This window comes from Dicentrarchus labrax, unplaced genomic scaffold (assembly GCF_905237075.1).
Source record: "Dicentrarchus labrax unplaced genomic scaffold, dlabrax2021, whole genome shotgun sequence".
Classification (NCBI taxonomy): Eukaryota; Metazoa; Chordata; class Actinopteri; family Moronidae; genus Dicentrarchus; species Dicentrarchus labrax.
The window spans coordinates 15139013-15159329 of NW_026136723.1; the positions used below are offsets into that span (position 1 = coordinate 15139013).

At 47.5% G+C, this 20317-nt stretch overlaps 1 protein-coding gene across 3 annotated transcripts; it reads right to left on the reverse strand.

Moving 5' to 3' along the window:
* Window positions 1-1282: 1282 nt before the first annotated feature.
* On the reverse strand, window positions 1283-20034 carry ahdc1 (AT hook, DNA binding motif, containing 1). Of its 3 annotated transcripts, none has more exons than XM_051390174.1 (6): window positions 19383-20034; window positions 9006-9168; window positions 7346-8673; window positions 5506-7229; window positions 3230-4985; window positions 1283-2566 (listed from the first exon to the last, which is right to left on the reverse strand). In XM_051390174.1, exons 3-5 carry the CDS (start codon window positions 8546-8548, stop codon window positions 3236-3238), a joined length of 4677 nt encoding a protein of 1558 aa, XP_051246134.1. In that variant the 5' UTR covers window positions 8549-8673; window positions 9006-9168; window positions 19383-20034; the 3' UTR covers window positions 1283-2566; window positions 3230-3235. The 3 variants fall into 3 exon arrangements, with proteins under 3 accessions (XP_051246134.1, XP_051246133.1, XP_051246136.1); XM_051390173.1 differs by having other exon boundaries at window positions 8974-9168; XM_051390176.1 differs by lacking the exon at window positions 19383-20034 and adding an exon at window positions 14111-14567 and having other exon boundaries at window positions 8974-9168.
* Between the last annotated feature and the right edge of the window lie 283 nt (window positions 20035-20317).

The window sequence follows — 20317 nt, forward strand, 5'->3', positions numbered from 1 at the left end:
GATATGCGTTGACCATTTTCAACCTTAATGATGAATCAAAAACTGAGTGCAGTTCATACTTATGATTAAGTTATTTTACTCAAGTAGGCTACTGTACCTTCAGTACTGTTGTGAGGTAACCAGCTGTTATAGGTTAACTGCTTTACTTGAATACAAGTAGCCTACATTTTATTTTTATTACTTCTAGACCTACTTAGGATATTAACATTTTATATAAAACTATGATTAGTTTATAGAACACCATACATAGATTATACAACTCAACAGTATGTAAAGTATATAATATTAAATATAATATATAAATGTTGTTAGAATTAGCTCTTAACAAGCTACATTAAAATGCTGCTTGCATATTAATGGATCAGTAATGCTGCATAATGAATACTTTTTACTTCTGCTTTAAGTGCATTTGGATGATAATAGCCTTTTACTTAACATTTTTTTAAATGCAAATAAAAAATACCTTTACTAACTTAAGTATAGGTAAAAACTAAGCAACAATGTTACAGATTATTATAACAGATGTATGAACAGTATGAGGTTTAGTTAGCTGTTATTTTGCATAAATATAGAACAAAAGACATGTCTGAAAGAGAGTTGTTTCTCTGCACCCTCTTCTTCTCTGTCTGTCATGTCATGTAGTGTTGTTGACAGTGCGTGTCCCCTTCCACCATACAGTGGAATGTCAGAGCAAACACATTTCCTCCGGCCATGTCTGAGTCTATTTAGTCAGCCTGTTGACAAACTGTACACAATATGCAGCCAGTAAACTCCCCCCATCTGCTTTCTTTCTCTCTCTCTCTCTCTCATTCTGTCTGGCACGCACACGCATACACACAAGCTGCAGATGTACAATATTTGCTCTAATATAGCAAGTTTCCCTGTGAGGACATGTAATGAGCATGGGGTCCCTTCCTGTCAGCGCTCTGGTACCACCAGCCTTCACGCTGTGCTTTAATACATTCCCTTATTTGGAAGAGGAATTTTGAAACCGTACATTTTTGTACATTTTGTTTCAGTGGCTTTAAAACCTCTCCGACACTCTTTTCTGATTTCCTCAGTCTGGTTTCTTTCTTTCCCCTCCAACACATCCTCCCCTCCCCTCCCCTCCCTTCACTCCCTGTCGAATTGTGTCCTTGACTGAACTCTCTTGCTCACAGTCCCAGACAGCCTGGGCAAAGCCCAATACTCATGGAGGCTCTAAAACACACGCACGCACACACACGCAAACATGCTCACACCTCCCTTAATCCCTTAAAGAAGCAGTATGCTATAGACAAGATTACCAATGGCAAGAACAGAATGTGTATTTAAATATTTTGCACCTCAGATACATACATGATATGTAACAGACAGATATACAATTTTTTCATCACAAAAACCACCAAACAACACAAGACCACAGAAAAAAGAAGGGAGAGAGTGAAAGAAATAATGAGGCCCCGCCAAGACTTTGGTGTCTGGGGAGCTTTACTCCTTTTGACCCCACAGGCACGCACACTCACACAAACATAAATGCACACATACACACAAATACATGCATTACTGCAGTCACGCAAACACATCCTCCGCTGTCACGCGTTTCGCACAAAGAAAACAAGAGTCTCTTTGGGGCCGTTGTGTGATTTCAATGTCTCTTTCCCTTGTAGTTAAAACAGCAAAACACAGGATGTTGGGTCTCCATGCTGCAGTCCCCCCCCCCCAGAGCAGAGAAACCATGGCAGAACGCTGAGGAGGGCATGTTGATGACGGACCTTCAGAGTGAAGAGGGGGCCCCTGGCTTGGAGCTGGAGTCGTATGTACAGATGCTGGTATTTCAAGAGCAGAAACTGGTTTTGTCCACTTTTCTCTTTTGGTACACAATACAGGGAGTGCACAGAGCGGGACATTTGCTAGGCTCACGGTATTTAAAAAGTTGATTTGGGCTCAGATGCGGTTCAGGTTAGGGCACAAGACAGAAATGCAAGGTTTGTGTAGGTCGAGTGCAGACCACATTTGCTGGTTTAGCAGAGGAGGGGAGGTTGAGAGAGAACAGAGGAACGACACAGAAAGAGAGAGAGCAGTATGATCCTAGCTTGTCCATATTGCAGATGTACAGAACAGGAGATTGGTGAGATACAGACTTCTGGGAAACTGAGTCCTCCACGTATCACAGCAGGATTCAAAGGGGTGAGGAAATAGGTTTATATCTGTCCGTCAGCGTCTGGTATTCATCTGTCAGCTCCTCTCGGCCATTCCCTCATTCCAGCATAGAGTGTGAGTGAGTGTACACATGTATGGATTTATGTGTTCTTGTTTAGGTAGTGAATTAATCTGCACATGCGTGTCTATGTGTGCGTGTTTGTGTGTGTGTTTGTGCATTTGTGTGTGTGTGTGTGTGTGTGCATGCTTAGGTGTTTAAGTTGCTGTTGATCTTGATTGTCAGTGCTGGAGAATTAAAGCTTTACTGTCCAAAGCTGGCAGCTAAATTCTCACCCTTCATTTCACAGTCTCTCACAAAGAAGTCTCCTTACCAAAAAAGAAAAGAAAATGTTTGCAAATCTGTAAAAGCTTGGATTGAATGCACCTGAAAGAAAACAGAGGGAGAGAGAAAGAGATGAAGAGAGATTGAGTAACATGGAAAGCATACTATTTTGAATTGAATTGAATGAGCTAAACCTTGACACTATTGAAACAAGTAATTGTAAACCTACTTTACTGTAAGTAAAGCCATGTTTCTATTGTTTGACTTGGTGCTAAAAGTGTACTATTGTTGTACTCAATTTTTATTGATTTACATATTTGTACTTGAACATGTTTTGAGATACAAACTACCAAAAATCACATATTGCTTCAATTAAATGAGCAACAATTTGCCAACATGGATCTAGAGAGTACCTGGGAAGTCTTGCAAAAACAATTAATTAATTGTTATTTTATTGTTATTTTGAACACACAAAAATCTCACTACTCAACTACTAATACTGCTTCTTCATCTTCAATTGAATATCAATTAATAAACAGCTTTACAATTTGGTGTATCTATTGATGGATTCATTCTTTCATTTCTGATGTATTTTTTTCCCTTATTGTCTAATTAAATAACAATTAATAAGTCGCATTCAAAACAAAAATACGGTCATCCTCAGTAATCAGACTCTCCTCTGGAAACATCTTTTAAGTTCCAGTGGTTAGTTTAGCTTAGTTGTTGGACGGCCTTACTGTTTGTTTGAAGCTTTAATGAACTCACCTGCTGTTACAGGCTGGTGACGCTGAAGCTGTCATCATTGGCTGGGTCCAGGAGCTGGCACAACACCCCACCTCCCTGAGTCGCCTGGGAGGGGTAGCGGTGTCCCATGCCCTGGTAGGATTGATGGGACAAGGTGAAGCCACTAGTGTCCTCCTGATGGGGCGAGGAGTCCAGGGGAGGTTTGGAGTACGGGGAGAGTGGCAAGGGGACCTGGCGATGGCCTGTGCTCATAGCATGGGGGGTCATATCCCGCTTGTGCGGGGGCCCAGTCGAGGAAGGGCTGCACTCCTCATACAGCACAGGTGTTGAGTGGGAGTGGAGGCTGGGGCTGGGGTTGGAGTGTGTATGGGTGGTGAGGTGAGAGTTGGGGTTGGTGTGTGTGTTGTGGTGGGGCTGATTGTTGGTGTGAGGGTTTGAGTGGGAGAGGGGGTTGCTCTGGAGGTGTGAGGTGGGATGGGTGTTAGTGTGTGAGCTCAGATTTGCGTGGGGCTGTGTATTGTGATGGTGTGTGTCATGGGGAGTCGGGTTCATATGTGTGTGTGTGTTCGCATTTGGGCTAGTGAGCGGATTACCATGTGTATTTCCATGAGGACTTGTGTGTGGGTTGCTGTGTGTGTGCACGGCTGTATTTGAGTGTGTGCTGTGTGAATGCGGGCTGGGGCTGCTGCTGTGCGATGTCTGTCCGTACCAGTAGGGGGAGCTGCAGTAGCTGGGAGAGTCATACTGCGAGAACTGTGGGTCTTTTGGTGGGGGCCGGTGTGAGGGACTCAGTGCAGTGCCGCAGTGGGGTGTTACCCGGGGTGAGGGAGAGCAGGAGGGGGAGAAGGTCCTGGAGGGGACAGGGTGGTAAGACTGGGGAGGAGGAGGGGTGGGCTTGGGAGGGTAAGGGGGAGATGAGACACTGGGTGAGAGGGAAGAGGAGGACTCACCAGGGTATAAGGCTGGATATCGCTCCTCGGAGGAAGGTGTGGAGGGGTGGGCAGAATAAGGGGAAGGGTACTCACAGGGGTCCTGGAGGTAGCTGGAAGGTGGTGCAGGATTGGGAGTGGCCAGGGGAGAGAGGCTACTACTGTCTCCACTGTAATAGTCCAGTCCCTCCTGGAACAGCCCAGACACCTCTGGACCTCCAACAGTCACTGGTCCTCCAGATGTAGAGGCAGTCTTGCCCCTGCCTTTGGTGCCTGATGGCCGCTCTCTCTGACATGGAGACAAACACCCTCTGCCTCCTCTAGACCCTCTGCCTCGTCCTCCAACCCCTCCCCGCTTAGGTCCAGGAGTGGGCGTTGGGGAGGGACTGGATGGAGAATCAGAGTGTAAAGCAGAACCCCCTTCTTTTTCTAATTGTGGTTCAGTCCGTTTCCTCCGACCGCGGCCAAGTTTGCTGGTTCCCCCACCCTGGAAGAGGACATTTTGGCTCCAGTTATACGAGGGACCTGAAGCACTCTCATGCCAATCCATCATCAACTTCTCCAGGCTGGACAGACTTGACTGACCCCCCTCTCCACTTACAGAAGCAGCCTCATTCTGTTTGTACGTGCCACCTGTGGAGCTGGGTCCACTACCAGTGGCTACAGAGCCAAGATGTGAAGAGTCAGAGGAGGATTCTGAAAGGCTTTCAGGAAAAGGTTGTCGCTTGGCCTTCTGGGGGGTGTAGTTGGAGATATCCAAGATGTCTTTGGACTCATTGGAGCCATATTCACTGTAGCCGTGATACTGATGCCCAAAGCTGTCTGTTGCCCAGCCACCAAAACCTTGTCTGAAAAAACAAAAACAAAAAAAAATCCCATAAATATAGTAACACGAATTATAAAACACACAAATGCCACTTAAGCTACATATGAGCACTTGAGAAATATTTCAGTTTGGTCTTGGTTGCAGTTCCACCAGTCAATAATAGGGAACCTGAAGAAAAAACTATTAATGCAGGTTCTGACCATGGATTCCTAATCTGGATAAATACAGTGCACGTTGTAGCCCTTAGTTAACTAATGTCAGGTATCGACTGTTAATTAGCACATGGTGGACATGGTTAAATTGAAAATGATGTGCTGGAGTTAAACATTTATTTAAGTAATTCACATCTCTTTGATCCTGCTGTGGTCAGACTTTTATTAGTTTGTACTTCTCTTTTTAGTTGAAGAAAAAATTTAACCACCTATTCATTTAAACCTCATACAAAGTTCATGTTTGAAAAAGCCATGCAGAAATGTCTTTATTTCACAGCAATACTTTTTGACTCTGTTTTTTGCAGTGACAGGCCACCACAAGTAACTTACCTGTAGCTCCACTGATTGGAGTTGTACTGTTTGTAACCTTCTGGAGAGGAGGAGGAGCTGAAGGGGCTACTTTTGGCCACAGACATGTACGCTCCTCCTGGTGATGTGGGTCCTGTCGACTCCCCCCGCAGTATGGAGGAATGACCTGTCGCAGAATATCCACTATAACCTCGCTTGAGTGCTGCCTGGTAGCTAGAATAACCCATTTGACCAACAGTGGTGGCCTTGCCACTGCTGTGTCCAGATCCATATGCAAAGCTGCAGTCTGAGGATCTCTGTGGCACTGCAGGAGAAGAGGAGGAGTAACCAGAGGAGAAGTGGCCATAAGAGGCAGGGTGGGGGGAGCTAGGAGAGTGTGACAGAGTTGGAGGAGTGGATTTGGGATAGGTAGAAGTGGTGGGCGATGTTTGGGCCAGGTTGCCATAGCTATATGGAGGCCTGGCTGAGGAGCAATGTGTCTGGGCTGAACCCTCCACCCCAGAACTTGCACCTTTGGTGCTCCACTTGGGGAATGCAGGGGACCAGCTGTGACCAGTAGCTGGACTGGATGGCTCATAACCAGGGGTGGATGAAGCTTTGCGGGGATCTGACTGCGAGGAAGAGATGTCCAACAGGTCTGATGAATCATCAGAGTCGAGGAGTGACCGGAAATATCCAGCAAAAAGGCCTTGTGAGTCCTCCCCAGCTGGCCCAACCCCTCTGCTTCCTCCTGGACTGCTGTAGACACCTCCTCTTCCAACCTCACAGGAGGAAAAGCCCCCCCTTGAAGATCTACAAAGCTGATACCCACCTAAACCTTTCTCCTTGTCCATACCCCCCTCCTCACCCCAGCCACCTGCCCCATTGGGCCACTCCTGCCCCATGGACACTCCCTCCCCTTTAAATGCACCATTTTTTCTCACACGTCTCTTCCTGACTACTTTCTCTCCTCCAGGCTCCGTTCCAACAATACCCCCTCCCCTACCAACTCCACCTCCACCCTTTCCCCTTTTCCTAGGTAATCCGTGCTCAGAAAGGGGACTTGGTTTCCGCTTCTTGCCAATGGATTCAAAGAAGTCACTGAATGTGCTCTTATTGCGCTCACTGCCCCCAATCCCTCCTGCTCCTCCTCCACCTCTTCCAGTGCCGCCGCCTCTGCCACCTCGGGGGCGTCTGAACCCAGTGAGTCGGTGGAGCAGGGTGGATATTCCAGGATTTTCAAGGGGAGTATGAAAGCTTTCTGGCTCACTGGGTGTCCAGCAGCGAGGGGGAGAGCAGCGGCCAGTGGCAGGGGGCTGGCGGTTTAAAAAGGCCAGTTTGGACAGAACATCCCCATACTCTGTTTTCACATCATTAGTATCATTAACATAAGATGGATAAGGGGAAGGGAGTTTAGTCCGACGTCGCCTCTGGGGCTTCTTGGGCTGGTCTCCATTACCACCAGCATTCCCAGCATTCTGAGGCTCTCCCGGTATTCCAGGCAGAGGCTGTTTAGGTGGTCGTCCCCTCCTGCGTTTGAGTATGACAGGCAGTTCACCAGGGGGGAACATCACCATAACACTCTTTCCATTGTTCTTCATGCGGAGAAGTGCAGTCGGCTCTCGAACTACCTCTGGGCCCTCCAGACTACCATCTTGGCCTTTCTCTGTCCCTGTAACTGTCTCCAAGTTGGAAATCTTGTAGCTCTTCTGTCGGCGGCTAAGGCTCACAGGAATGCGAGCCACCTTGACAACAATCTTCCTCACCTGTGAAGTAGAGACCAATATAAAACATATGCAAATCTAATAAATGTATTCCATACATGATAAGAAATGTAGGTCAATGAGTTACTAGAATGATATGTAACTATAAATTAACTTACGCCAACAAAGCGCCCACGTCTCCGGCTACCGGAAGGCGATGCCCCCAAGTCTGCAACAGGTTCCTCCTTCACAGCTAGCAAAGGTGCAGGGATGGTGGATGTGTTTGCAAAAGAGAGATGAGGGGTAGTGCGATGAGCTATGGATTGGGCTGCCTGACGCTTTCTCATGACACTTTTAGGAGCTGCTTTATGTACAGATTTTGGTGCGGGCCTAGACCTGGATTTAGGGCCAGGTCTATGCCCCAATCTGGGTCCAGGTTTTGGTATGGCTTTAGGAACAGGTTTAGGTACAGTTAGAGCAAAAGCGATGTCTGTAGGGCAGGGAACCGTGGGGAGAACAGCCTCCATAGATGAACGCTCTTCTTTCTCAACAACAGCCACCTCCTCCTCTTTAACCCTCCAGATCTTCTCCTCCAATACTTCATGCTCCTCCTCTCCCCCCCTCTCTCTCGCTGCTCTCTTCTCCACGTCCTCTATGCTTCGGCGGAGGCGGGAGGATTTGCGCAGGTGACAGGGGAAGCGGGGACGTCCAGAGCTGCGGAGTGCATACTTTTTCTCTGCCTCCACAGGAAGAGGAGAGGAGCCTATGTTTGGGTTTGGACCACCAGGGACTGGACAAAAGGTTGAGGGCATGTCTGTCTCTGCAGTGAGGACTGGTGCTGCCAGCTGATTGGTGGAGGCAGGATGATTGCCATGTGCCAAAGACAGGGCTTGAGGTGAAGTTGTGTGTATGGCCTCTGGTGTGAGAGTTCTGGAGCGTTCTGGCACTACAGACCCCGTATGTGTGTTGATATCCATGTGTCCACAATTATCTATGTGTGAGTGTGAAACAGCATGCACATCTGGGTCTGTGTGCGTTTGCATGTTTCTAAGTGTCTCTGCAAATGTATGCGTCTCAGCAGTAGTATGAGTCTCTGTCTGCCTCCGCCGGCAGGTGCTGTGTGCCAGCCGTCTCTGCAGATGGAGGCCGTTGGCCAGGGCGGTAGGAGAGGAGGAGGGAAAGTGGTCGGAAGTCACCGGTGCCAGTCCATCGTTAGAGGGATCCTGGGACCCCTCCTGGAGCCCGAGCTCCCTGGTCCAGAGCTCAGGTCCTGCCAGCCCCTCCAGCCCCCCCACACACGCTTTTCCTTCTGCCTGAGTCCCACCACAGCCCACTGGAGCCCTGGTTTGGCCTGAATGTAGGTGATCTGACAAGCCACTCATTCAATTGATGGTCTTGCTGGTACTGAGGGAGGAAAAAGAGGGTGATGTTCCAACACAAAGAAGAAATTAGTGTTTCTTCTTTGTAGCCGTCTTCCTTCTAATAGCTGGCAAGAAGATTCAAGGACCTATGGAAAGAAATAAAAACAATATTATCAACTGGATAGGAAGTCAACAAATAGGTTAACATCAACCCGTTGCACTTAAGACATGAAATTTAAACTCCTTGATTCTAAATATATTGATCATTGTAAGGTTTCAAGCACTTTACATGTAAAATATCAAACATTTGCAGCATAGATGAAATTGTAGTTGTGTGATATAATCGTCAACATTTTTGGCAATGGGCCATAAACCTAATCCGTAATGCACTCTACTCTATTAACTGCCACCCACACAGCCGCATTACAACATTAGATTACATTTACCATTCATATCCTGCTCAATTGGTTGCTTTTACCGAATGGTTGTGGCGCTGATTCTGATTTTGATTCTGAGTTGAGCCTCACTCTGTCTGCCTGACTGGCTCTGTTCTGCAGGGGATCATTGGGTCATCAATACTGCAGTGGAGAGCTCACATACTTCTCTCTCTCCCCTCTGCTCCTGTCTTTTGCCCATGGTTGCTAGAGTGAGAGAAGGAAAGAGAGAGACAGAGAAAGGGACAGGGAGTTGAAGAAGGTGGGAGAAAAAGAAAGGAGTGTGGAGGAGGGTGGAGCAGAAAGAAAAAGAGAATTAGAGATTAGTACATGATGTCACAGCATGCATCAGACCAGACTAGAATCAGTATTTTGGTGAGGGCTGCACCATCTCGCACCAGACGCAATTATTTTGGAAGATGACTTGCAATATAAATTTTTTAACTCTAATTGTAGTTAGTATTTCATTTCTATGCGCACCAGCAGATTGTAGGTACACATGGAAACCATTGCCACTTCGTCTACTCTACTGGATTTTCAATGTGCTCACTAACACACACACACAAGGATCATCACTACATGATGATCACCAGACTTGTGCCACATTTTTCAATCTCACCATATTTGATGGAGTAAAAATCTATAAATTATAATGAACAATTAAAAGTGGTGGAAGCACACACAGACACACACAGACACACACACACACACACACACACACACAGTCACACTGCATGCCACATTTCACCAAAACTATTCAAATGCATTACAAAGCACTAGACTTTGAGGTTGCAGAAAGAATGAGAATGTGTGAATAATCACAGCCACCAGGGGGAAGCAGAGAGGTGATGAATAGAGAGGTGTTAAGAGGATGGAGAGATGAAGGTGACAGAAAGACAGGAACGATGGAAGGATTATAGAAACCCAGAGCAGAAGAGAAATGGAAGTACAGACAGCCAGAACAGAAACAAGTCTTACAAAATCTGGACCACACGTGCTATTAGACTCACACGTGACTGCATCCCTGCACACATTCAAATACAAATACAAGCATGCGTGCCACACTTCCACGCACATATGCGCACGGCTGGCTCCAACACTGTACCACACTGTCTACATACAACAAAATCCTGTCCATCCTCAGATCTCCCTGCCTCCCTCTCCAACATATGGCTCTGATTAGGAGGGAGGGAGAAGGACGGGGAGGGGAGGGGGTGAAAGACACTAGAATGAGTGTGTGAATGGGTGAGAAAGTATGAGAGAGGGCAGAAGTACGGGGAGGTGAAAGACATGATTGAGACACGGAAAGGATGGTAAGAAAAGGGATAGACAGTGGCAGACGGATTTAAGAGGGAGGGAAAAAAAGTTGAAGGAGGCAAGAGGAAGAAGCAGTAGAGGAAGAGAAGGAGGAGGAGTGTGAGAGTTTTGCAGACTTTGGGGCTGCACACATGGAGCAGACCAACCTCAATGCTGTGCTGCTCTGAGGAATGACACAACTGGGACACACACACGGAGATGAACACACACACACAACACATACTTTCTTTAACCCCCTCACCCACTCCCTCCCCGTGCCCAGTTCTGTCTTTCTCCCGCCCCTCCCTCCCTTCTCTCCCATTCTCGTTCTCACTTTCCCTCTCGTCTAATTAACAGCATTCATTAATTAAGGCTCCATCTGACCGGCGTGTGAGAGAAGGAGAAGAACACATGCTTTAATTAAACATTGCTGCACATGTGCTTACACATACATGCACACACTGTCACTCACAGACACACACACACACACACACACACACACATACGGCGACACATACCAACACACAAAAACACATTCAGATATGCCCCCACAGCTTCATCCTCCCACACATCGATTTGCACATAAAGACATACATGTCACATGCACACATATACAGACATGCACAATCACACACAAAACAAAGACACACATGCAAATATCTCTCTACTGTGCTCGGCGGGGGACATTGTGACAGGGCTTAGATGCCAGCCAATCAAACGCTCCCACTATGATTCATTGTTTAAGCAAACACTCCTGGCATCCATCAGCCGCCATTCCAATATATTCACCGTCATACGTAGCAAATGCGTTTTGGTGCATTTTACTGTGAATGGCTCTGGGGCTTTGGAACACACAGTGGCGTAGTATTGTCTCTGTGAAAACAGCCGATGGTGTGCAGTGCTCCCACATGATGATCTGTTGAATCTGTTTCACAAAGAGCAGCTCTCTCTTACGAGATGATATTGCTTTAAATTTTTTGATCTCGTACATTTTTCATCTGCACATAAAAGTTTTTGGTGCTGCTGTGGTGTTTACAGAAAAGGCAACAACATTACGCGCCACAGAGTGTATGTGCGCACATGCCAGTGCGAAATCAGACACGAGAACCTGTCGTTTTCCAGTTTGGGCAGTTGCCCTGTTGTGCATAGTCTGAGAGAAACAATCATTCTGTATATGGTAGCTGTACAGCATATCTATTCTCTTCCCATCTATCTCACTGCCACAAAGGCTTGCAGACTCACAGGCCTGCCAGCAGCAACCCTCAATGAGGAACTAGACCCTGTGTGTGTGGATGTGTTTGTGCTTGCACGCATGTGTGTGTGTGTGTGTGTGTGTGTGTGTGTGTGTCTGCGCGTGTATGAGTGTGTCTTCCTGGGTGTGTTTGTAAAAGCACTCACTGAGCTCTAACGGGTGTGCAGTTGTTGCTAAGAGACAGGCAGCAGCACCGAAACAGCATGGGGGGGTGTAAGGGAGGGGGACATGGAGGGGAGAGAGAAAGAGCGAGAGGTAGTGAGAGAGAGGTGGTGAGGGGAGGAGGGGGGAGCTCCACAGAGAGGTTTAGACAGATAAGAAGAAGGGGGGATAAAAGAGCGAGGGACAGAGGGAGAGAGATGGAGAAAGTGTATGTGAGGCCAGGAGAGAAAGAGAGGTGGGGAGGGGGAAGTAGGGAGGGGGGGTCCACCGAGACAGAGTGACACCGTGCAGGAACTCAGCTACTATCAGCCTCTCGTTCCTCCACACCACCTCAACCCTGATGCAACCTCAACCTGCAGCCTCAAACCTACATACAACACACAACAATGCACAACTTCTATGAAAACGGAGAAGTTGTGCATCAAAATACTCACTCAAGAGAATTCTGAGAAACATAATACAAAACACAATCAACAAAACTGTTAGACAACTTGATGACTAACTGTTTTCAAGTCATCCATGAGGTGATGTCAGTGTGTCTTGTTGTGTTCTAGAGAGTATTCATCTGTCTGACTTTGTCAATGAAACGTTACACATTACATGGCGTTAATATCATCAACTTTAAAGTGGACAATGAACTCTTAACACTCACTGTGTGTAGTAATCAAATCAAATACTTAACCGTGAATTATAGGAGTGTGGAGCTACATAAATAAAAAATAATAATTAAATGGAAATTAAGTTCTAATGCATTTCGAAGTCATTTTATAACAGCTTGGGGATAAAAGAAACAAACTTGATTCAGCTTCAGCAACATCACACAACAGAACGTAGAGATCATCTTAAACTGATAGGTGGACATATTGGATTGAAAAGATATATTTTTCTTCCCGCTGTGGGAAAAAAAGTTTTCAGTATTTACTCAATGCTCAGCCAAAGTTTTAAGGTATAAAGGTCTTGCCTTGACTGCAGTGCATTGTAGCCCAACAGGCAGTAACACTGAACAGCTCAAATTTAAGCACATCCAAACTCTTGCAATCAACAGACCTGAGTTTTTTTTGAGAGCTTAAGGTGTGTGTAAGTGTGCCAATGGGGGCGAAGAATGCTACACACATATTATACTACTGGGGCCGACATGCTCTCACACTGATTTCCACCAAAAACCCTCAAAAACACAGCTGAACTTGGTGGACTGCAGCTCAATGCACACACGTCAGTCAAACAGAGACAGTCCAACTAACACACTTACATACGGACCCTCACCTCCCTCCCCACCCACTCACTCTCTCCTTCACTCTGACCTCTCCTCTTTTCTCACCCACTCACATCCCACCCGTCCTGCCCCAACTCCAAAAAAACCCCCCCACCACCTCCCCAGCTGCAGGAAATTCCTAATGATCTCCATCATCAGTGTGCGTGCTGTATCTCCTGCCAAGAGCAAGCGTGTGCACGCACACACGCAACAAACACGCACACAAAGCATATAAATGAACAGAGAGCAACACATAAACCATATGTGCAGACAAACAAAAAAGGCAGACAGACGTTCAGACAGACAGACACACATCTAACGTAAACAGACTTCACACAGACCAGATACAGTGGCGGCTCAGCCAAGGATGCACACAGGGGACGGGAGAAGTAGCTGGAAACACTAGACAACACAAAACCAGGACCCCCCACCCCCATCCGACTGTCTCACTATCCGACTGTCTCTCGCCTGTTGTTTCTGCAGGAACCTACATGCTGTAGTTATTTTAAGACGAGGAGGACTATATTACCCCTTCCTCTTCCTCCTCCACCCCCCTCCTCATTTCTCTTCCTCGCTGTTCCCTCTCTCATCTCTCTAGCATCCCCCCCACACACACACCTCCCACCCCCAGTTTTTCTCTCCCACAACACACGCTCCCACTCCCAAACACCCCTCCCTCATCTTCAACTCAGCCTGACACTCTCTCTCCTCTATCTCTCTCTCTCTCTCCTGCAGGCAGTTTCCTGGCGCTGCTGATGGCCGCCCCTCAGTCAGGTCATGTGACCAACCGCGCCAGCTGGGAACAGCTAGGAGTGTGCACATGTGCGCACGCAAAAACACATATGAGATTACACACAAACAAGGACACACATGCAAATACGGGAAGATGAAACCAACCGCTTAGGTGCAAACACAGAAATGCTCCCACTTAGAGTTCACGCAGGTGCACTCACACACACACACACACACACACTGCGCTGACATGTACACACAAATAGAGAGAAACACAAGTGTGAGCAAAGATGCACGCTCACATTGACGTACACTCCACGTAGTCAGGCTGGCGAGAACTCACAGACGCACTTAAAAACCACACATACCGACACACATAAACACAGTCACGTATTTCTATCTCACACACAGAGGACACACAAACCAGATGCTTGGACCCCGACACGCACGCAGACCTTGAGGCCAGTGTTTTGGAGAGGGGGCCTCTATGCTGCGGCCCTGACTTCCTGACTCCTCCTCCTCCCTCCATACTCCTGTTCCACAGTTGCTGTGGGAGACGCTGCTGCAGCGCCCGTTGCCAAGGAGAAGGCTGCTGGCTGTTTGAACAACAATGGCCGCCTTGTGAACATTCCAACTGTAGGTACTGACAGCTCATCAGCCACAGCCTTAACATACACGCCGCTCAAAAAGCACACGCAGCCACACACATGCTGCTCACACTACACACCGACGCCACACCACTGTACCTCTCAGAGTCTTGGCCTCGAGCCTGAGCGAGGTAACACTCTCAGACACAAACACAATCGGGCATGCACACAAACACACACACACACACACACACACACACACATCTGTGCACGCTCTAAGAAATTATGACTTCTGCTGAGAGGATAAGAAACCCTTCCGTCCCTCTCTGTCTACCTGCTTCTCTCAACCATCTCTCTCTCTCCCTCTCTCTCTCTCACACACACACACACACACACACACACACACACACACACACACAGTGCGCAGTGCATTCATCCATCTTCCCCCTTCTCCCCGACTACTCTGTCTTTCTCTCGTCTTATCTCTTTCTCTCTCCTCCCCCTCCACAGCCTCCTGATTTCACTCTCTCACTCGCTCTTCACTTGCTCATCCCTGCCTCTCTCTCTCTCCCTTTCTCAGGAAGTGTGTGTTCTCACTCTCTCAAACACACACACACACACACACACACACTATGATCCTGGCACATACACACACATGTGGAGGACACACATTTACACAGAGAGAGAGGCACACACAATCTCTTTCTCTCCTGGAAGGTAGAGAATCTTTTCGTCCCTTGGGGGCATACACTTCCTCAGAGAAGGAGGGAAATGGGAAAGAAGAAAGAGAACTAGAAACAAGGGTGGAACGGGCAAGAGAGGAAGATGAGGAGGAGGGAGAAGGAGAGGAAGGGAGGGAGAGAAGAAAGGAAGGGAAAAGGGGGAAAACTACATTCACGGCGGGGATTTATAGACAGACCCCTTAGTGCTCTGATTATCTGTTCATATTGATGGGACGACATTGAAGCCACGCTGGTGGAACGTTGAGACGGCACTGAAGCCAAATTGGGTAGTGTGGGGGGGGAGACGGGGGTGTTGAGGAGAATCACTAACAAGTCTCTGCTTATCCTCTGACTCACTGTTTTTAACACACATACCCAGACACATGTATACGCACACTCACACACGACTAAAAACGAGGATAACTCTAACACGCTGACGCACGAGGATGAGAAACATAAAAATCAGACATACTGTACATGTGTAAGTATGTTGATCCGCAGATAGGTGTGTGTGTGTGTGTGTGTGTGTGTGTGTGTGTGTGTGTGTGTGTGTGAGCCTGCATATGTGTGTGAGAGACGGCGAGTATGTGTTGTGTGCCAGACACAGAGAGATGCTTTTGTGTGCGTGTGTGTACGTCTGCGTGTCTGTGTGTTTTCCCCATCTCTCGCTCCTCTTTAATAATTGAGCTGATTCTGTCCAGCTTGTTAGGGAGGTACACAGCAGCTTCACACTCTGTCTCTCTCTCCTTCTCATCCTCTCATGCGCTCTATCTCTCCCTCCTCATCCATCCATCTTGCCGCTCTCCCTTCATTTATCACTCCTTTTCCTTCCTGACCCCTCCGTCCTCTCTCTCTCTCTCTCGCGCGCGCGCCTCTCGGTCCCTTCCCCCAGCTCTCCTCTCCCCTTTTCTTCGCAAATCCCTCCTGTTCTTTGACCTCTCCCTCGCCTCTTGCAGTTTCACCCCCCCCCCTACCACCACCACCCCACTGCCCTCCATCATCCCTCTCCTCTTGCCTCCCCTCCCTCTATCCTCCGGAGGTGAGAGGTCGAAGCTTCCTCTCTCTACTGTCAGACTCAAACCGGCTGCAACCAGCCCTGTGGGGGGGTGGGGTGTGAGGGAGACAAGGAGAATGAGGAGGTAGATGAGGAAGGACATATAGGAAAGGAGGGAGGGAAGGAGAGAGGGAGATAAGTGGAAGAAGGGACTGACAAAAGGACAGATACATGGGGGGGGGGGGGGGGGTGGGTGGGCAGAGGGGTTAAAAGAGAGAAGGAGGCGAGAGAAATGGGAAGGGGAGATGTCTTCTATTGAGCCAGTGCCTTTGGCGCGGAGGAGCCGTTTTATGAATGTATCGTGTGGGAGGTGACAGAATGGAGCATACAAACACTGCTTACACTAATGCTAAATGGTTGTGTGTGTGGGTGCATCTGTGTGTTTGTGTGTGTGTGTATTTGCCTGTGTGTGTGTGTGTGTGTGTGGGAGTTGAACCACGTTTACCTGCCAGTGGCGAAAGCTATTTCACTTCAGGTGACGATTAGATTAATAGGAGTCATAAAAAGACAGGACCCTTCCCTCCAAGGACAAAGTAATGACTAATTATTTTTTGCCAGTAGCTTGTTGCATAGGAGAAATATTATAAGTTGTAAAATATTCCTAAAATGTTGTATTACTCAATATGAAAATAAGAGGTACTTATTTATTATAAGGGGAGTTTTTTTTGTTTTTTTTACAGCAGGCAGTAGAAACCTTACAGTATAGTATAAAATCTCTGATTTGGAAATCAAATTGAAAGCCATCAAAATATAACATATATATATATATATATATATATATATATAAAAATATGTAAGTTCTAACTAACCAAATTTTGTCACCGTGAGTAGATGTGGATAATGCAAGATGACAACCACTCCACCCGGCTAAATCTTCACTAAGGTGCTGGAAGCATCAATGAGTCCAAACTGATAGAAGAGATTTCCACACCAATAGATCTATGTGTTTCACTTTATTTGGAGCTTTGGGTATTCATCAGTGTGAATAGACGTCAATTGTTTATGTGAATCTGTGCCCCAAAATCAATTTCTCGTGTATTTTGGGAGGCATTTCGAGTGCTGAGTAATAATGGCCTGACTCATTCACAACGCTGGTGTAAATTCCCGTTTCCTGAATGGCAGTAATGTATCTGTTGTGAAAAGTTCAAAGGGGAGTGCCAGAATGATCTTCAGCTGACTTTTACAAAACATCTGTGACCAAAAAAGGTAACCTCTTTCTTGCATTTGACAAATCTTGGCCACAGCTAGAAGCCAAATTCATGAAACGAGATGCTTTGTAGTTGTAAGGATAAGCCTGAGATTGTTTCGGGAGGATCAGCGTTTGAACACACTCAATCTCTGGTAGGATATCCTCTGATTTAGATTACTGAAGCTCTGAAGTGTTTGTGTGAAAAGAGCTTTAATAACTGATTTTGATTTTGTCTCTAGAGCTATCCTACATATTTAGACCTGATGCATCAATAAACTGTCACTCTTCTAAACCACCATTCAACTATTCAACAGGTTGCACCATCCTGAACATACCTCAAAAGTTCCCAAAACACCCGGAAATCAGTGGATGTCAATATACACTCTGTACTGATAATGTGTCTATGTGTGTTTGTGCATGTGTGTCATGAATATGCGTGTCCATTCTGTCTTCTCCATCTCCATGACGACCTCCATATCAAGAGGACGTCTGACTACGGCAACCTCACATGCTGATAGGCAGAGAAAGAAAACAGGTGATTGGTTGAGCTGTCGGCTGTCATATCAGCAGGGTGTATCTTTGTGACACTGCAACACACACACACACACACACACACACACACACACACACACACTGGCTTGTCTGTGCCATCAACCCACACGCCTACGAACTGCAGCAAGGCGCAAACAAAAGGTACTTCCACAGCATGCACACACATACACACTTGGAAGTACATATGTGCATGAATACACACACACACACACACACACACACACACACACACAAGGCTTTGAGACGAGATGTGGTGTGTTAGGTGCGCTGACCCTGCCAATGAGGACAGGAGGAACATCAACGGAGCTACAAGGCCGTTGCTATGACAACTAGCCCCGCTCACACAGGTAGGAAGCACAATAGGCCTAAGCTGTTATATGTTCACATTCTCTCTATTTGTCACACACACACACACACACACACACACACACACACACAGGGCCATGCGCTCAAGACAAGTCTGACAGACAGTGGCTGTATGCCAGGGTAAGGCCATTCCCTTTTCATTCCAGCATTGAGCGGGTTGAAATTATTCATTATGTCCAAGTGGACCCGCCAATAAGAGAACTCACTCTTCAACCACCATCTGAGAGAGTGAGACTGTGTGAGTGTGAGACAGACAGACAGACAGACAGACAGAGCATCACTCTGCATACTAACGGCACCTGCACTAGGGCAGCCTGTGCACGTCTTTGAGGGCCCCTTAAATAACGAACTGTCACTGCCCAGACACTGACATTGACTTCTCTCTCCCTCTCATCCGCTCTCTTCTCCTTCAGTTTCTGATGCACTCTTTCTTCCTTTGTACACCCCCCCTCCTCCCCCCTCTCCACTAAGCCACAGACAAGAGCTGATAATCACCACCATGAGTATGCGTGTCTCTCCAGCACACCGGCCCTGTTGCCACTGCAGGATGTGCTGCTGCTGTGTCCTGCCTGACTGCCCTGACAACTCAGGGGGCTGCCGGGATGGAAACCCCGAGGGCTGGATGGATGCTCACCGGGACTCTGTGTCTCCTGTTTACATGTAAAGCAAACATCTGTCCATCATCAGGAGCTGGGCTCACAGTCAAACCTCTGGTATGTGTCATTGGTATGTAAATTCAGTATTAGAAAAGTCCCATCAAACTCACCCAGTCTATGGAGACAGCAAATAAACAAGAAGAGTGTGTGTGTGTGTGTGTGTGTGTGTGTGTGTGTGTGTGCGTGCGTGCCAGCAGTGTGACAGTACCTGGGGAGTACTGTATACTGTTGCCCTGCCTACACTGTATAAATTCCGTGATAATGAGGCTAATAGGTGAGAAGATTGTAAATACACAGGAAAAAAAACAGGTGGGGGTACACTGGGTTCATTGCGCGCACATTTAACCACATTATGTGTGTGCGTGTGTGTTTGAACATCATAATTTAAGATCTCACCGCACGCGCTGCATACGCACAGTAAAGCCCAGATGACCCAGCAGCACGAGCTGTACGAATGCAGAGCTCCGTTTGTCAGCGGCACCGATGAGGTTAACGTAAAAAACTCAAAAACAAACGTAGCCAGGGGTGCGCAGCACAACTGGCTGAGCGGACAGTGAGCAAAAATTTTTGGTGTTGTGTACACAGCTGCACGCGCACTCACCAAGGGAGAGAGCGAGAGTCTCGGGGCTCGCGCTGGCTGGTGGAGCTGTTGCGGTGTCAACGCTGGCTGGCGGGGCTGTGGGCTCGCGCGGCTGTCGGTGCTTCGCTCCTCTCCTCGCCCGGGTCACGGAGCCGTTGCCTTGACGGCTGCAGCCGTCAGCGCACAGCATTTCCCCTTCATCTTGGCTCCCCGCGTCGGAGGGAGATAGTCCTCCCACATCAATGTAAACGTTGTCTCTCCTCCTGCCGTCGCGCGCCACCGTCTCGTGCGGCTCAACGGAAAAACCGCTCCTCTGGCTCACATCAATATCTGCACCCACAAAGATGTGAAAGCAAAAACACAAAAGGAGGGAAAAAATAAAAAATGAGGAGCAGGGAGGTTGGTTCACAGTCTTGTCCCCAATTAAGGTGCTGACATAACCGCGCTCGAGCCCTGTGCTCTGGTTTTGGTGACAGGCACGGGACTCCCCAGTATGCGGGAGGCGAAAATCGACCGTGCGCCCGTGCGTCTCTGCCTCTGCAATTCCAGCTCTCTGTCTCTCGTGCGCCCCAGTCTCCGCTGTGCCTCTCCAACGTGCCTGACTGTCAGACCCATCCGGGCACCCGTAGCTGGCCTCACTTTACACCTCTGGAACTATGGGAAAAGTAGTTTACTGGAGACTGGAAGAGAGCTAGCGTGAATGAGGAAGGCGGCGAAGATAGCGAGAGACACAGACACGAGTGCGAGTGGGAGGATTTTCAGCGGACTGATAATAGTTGGCAACGCCAGGGATGCCAATTACACTAATATCATATATAATATAAACTTCAGGCCTGTTTTAAAGATATTTCTAGTAAGGTTAATTCACGATGTCATTTGATGGACATACTTTTTGTACTCATGCTCTTTCTCTCTTGTGTTTTGCATCTGATGGCACCTGTCTTTGACATTACCTA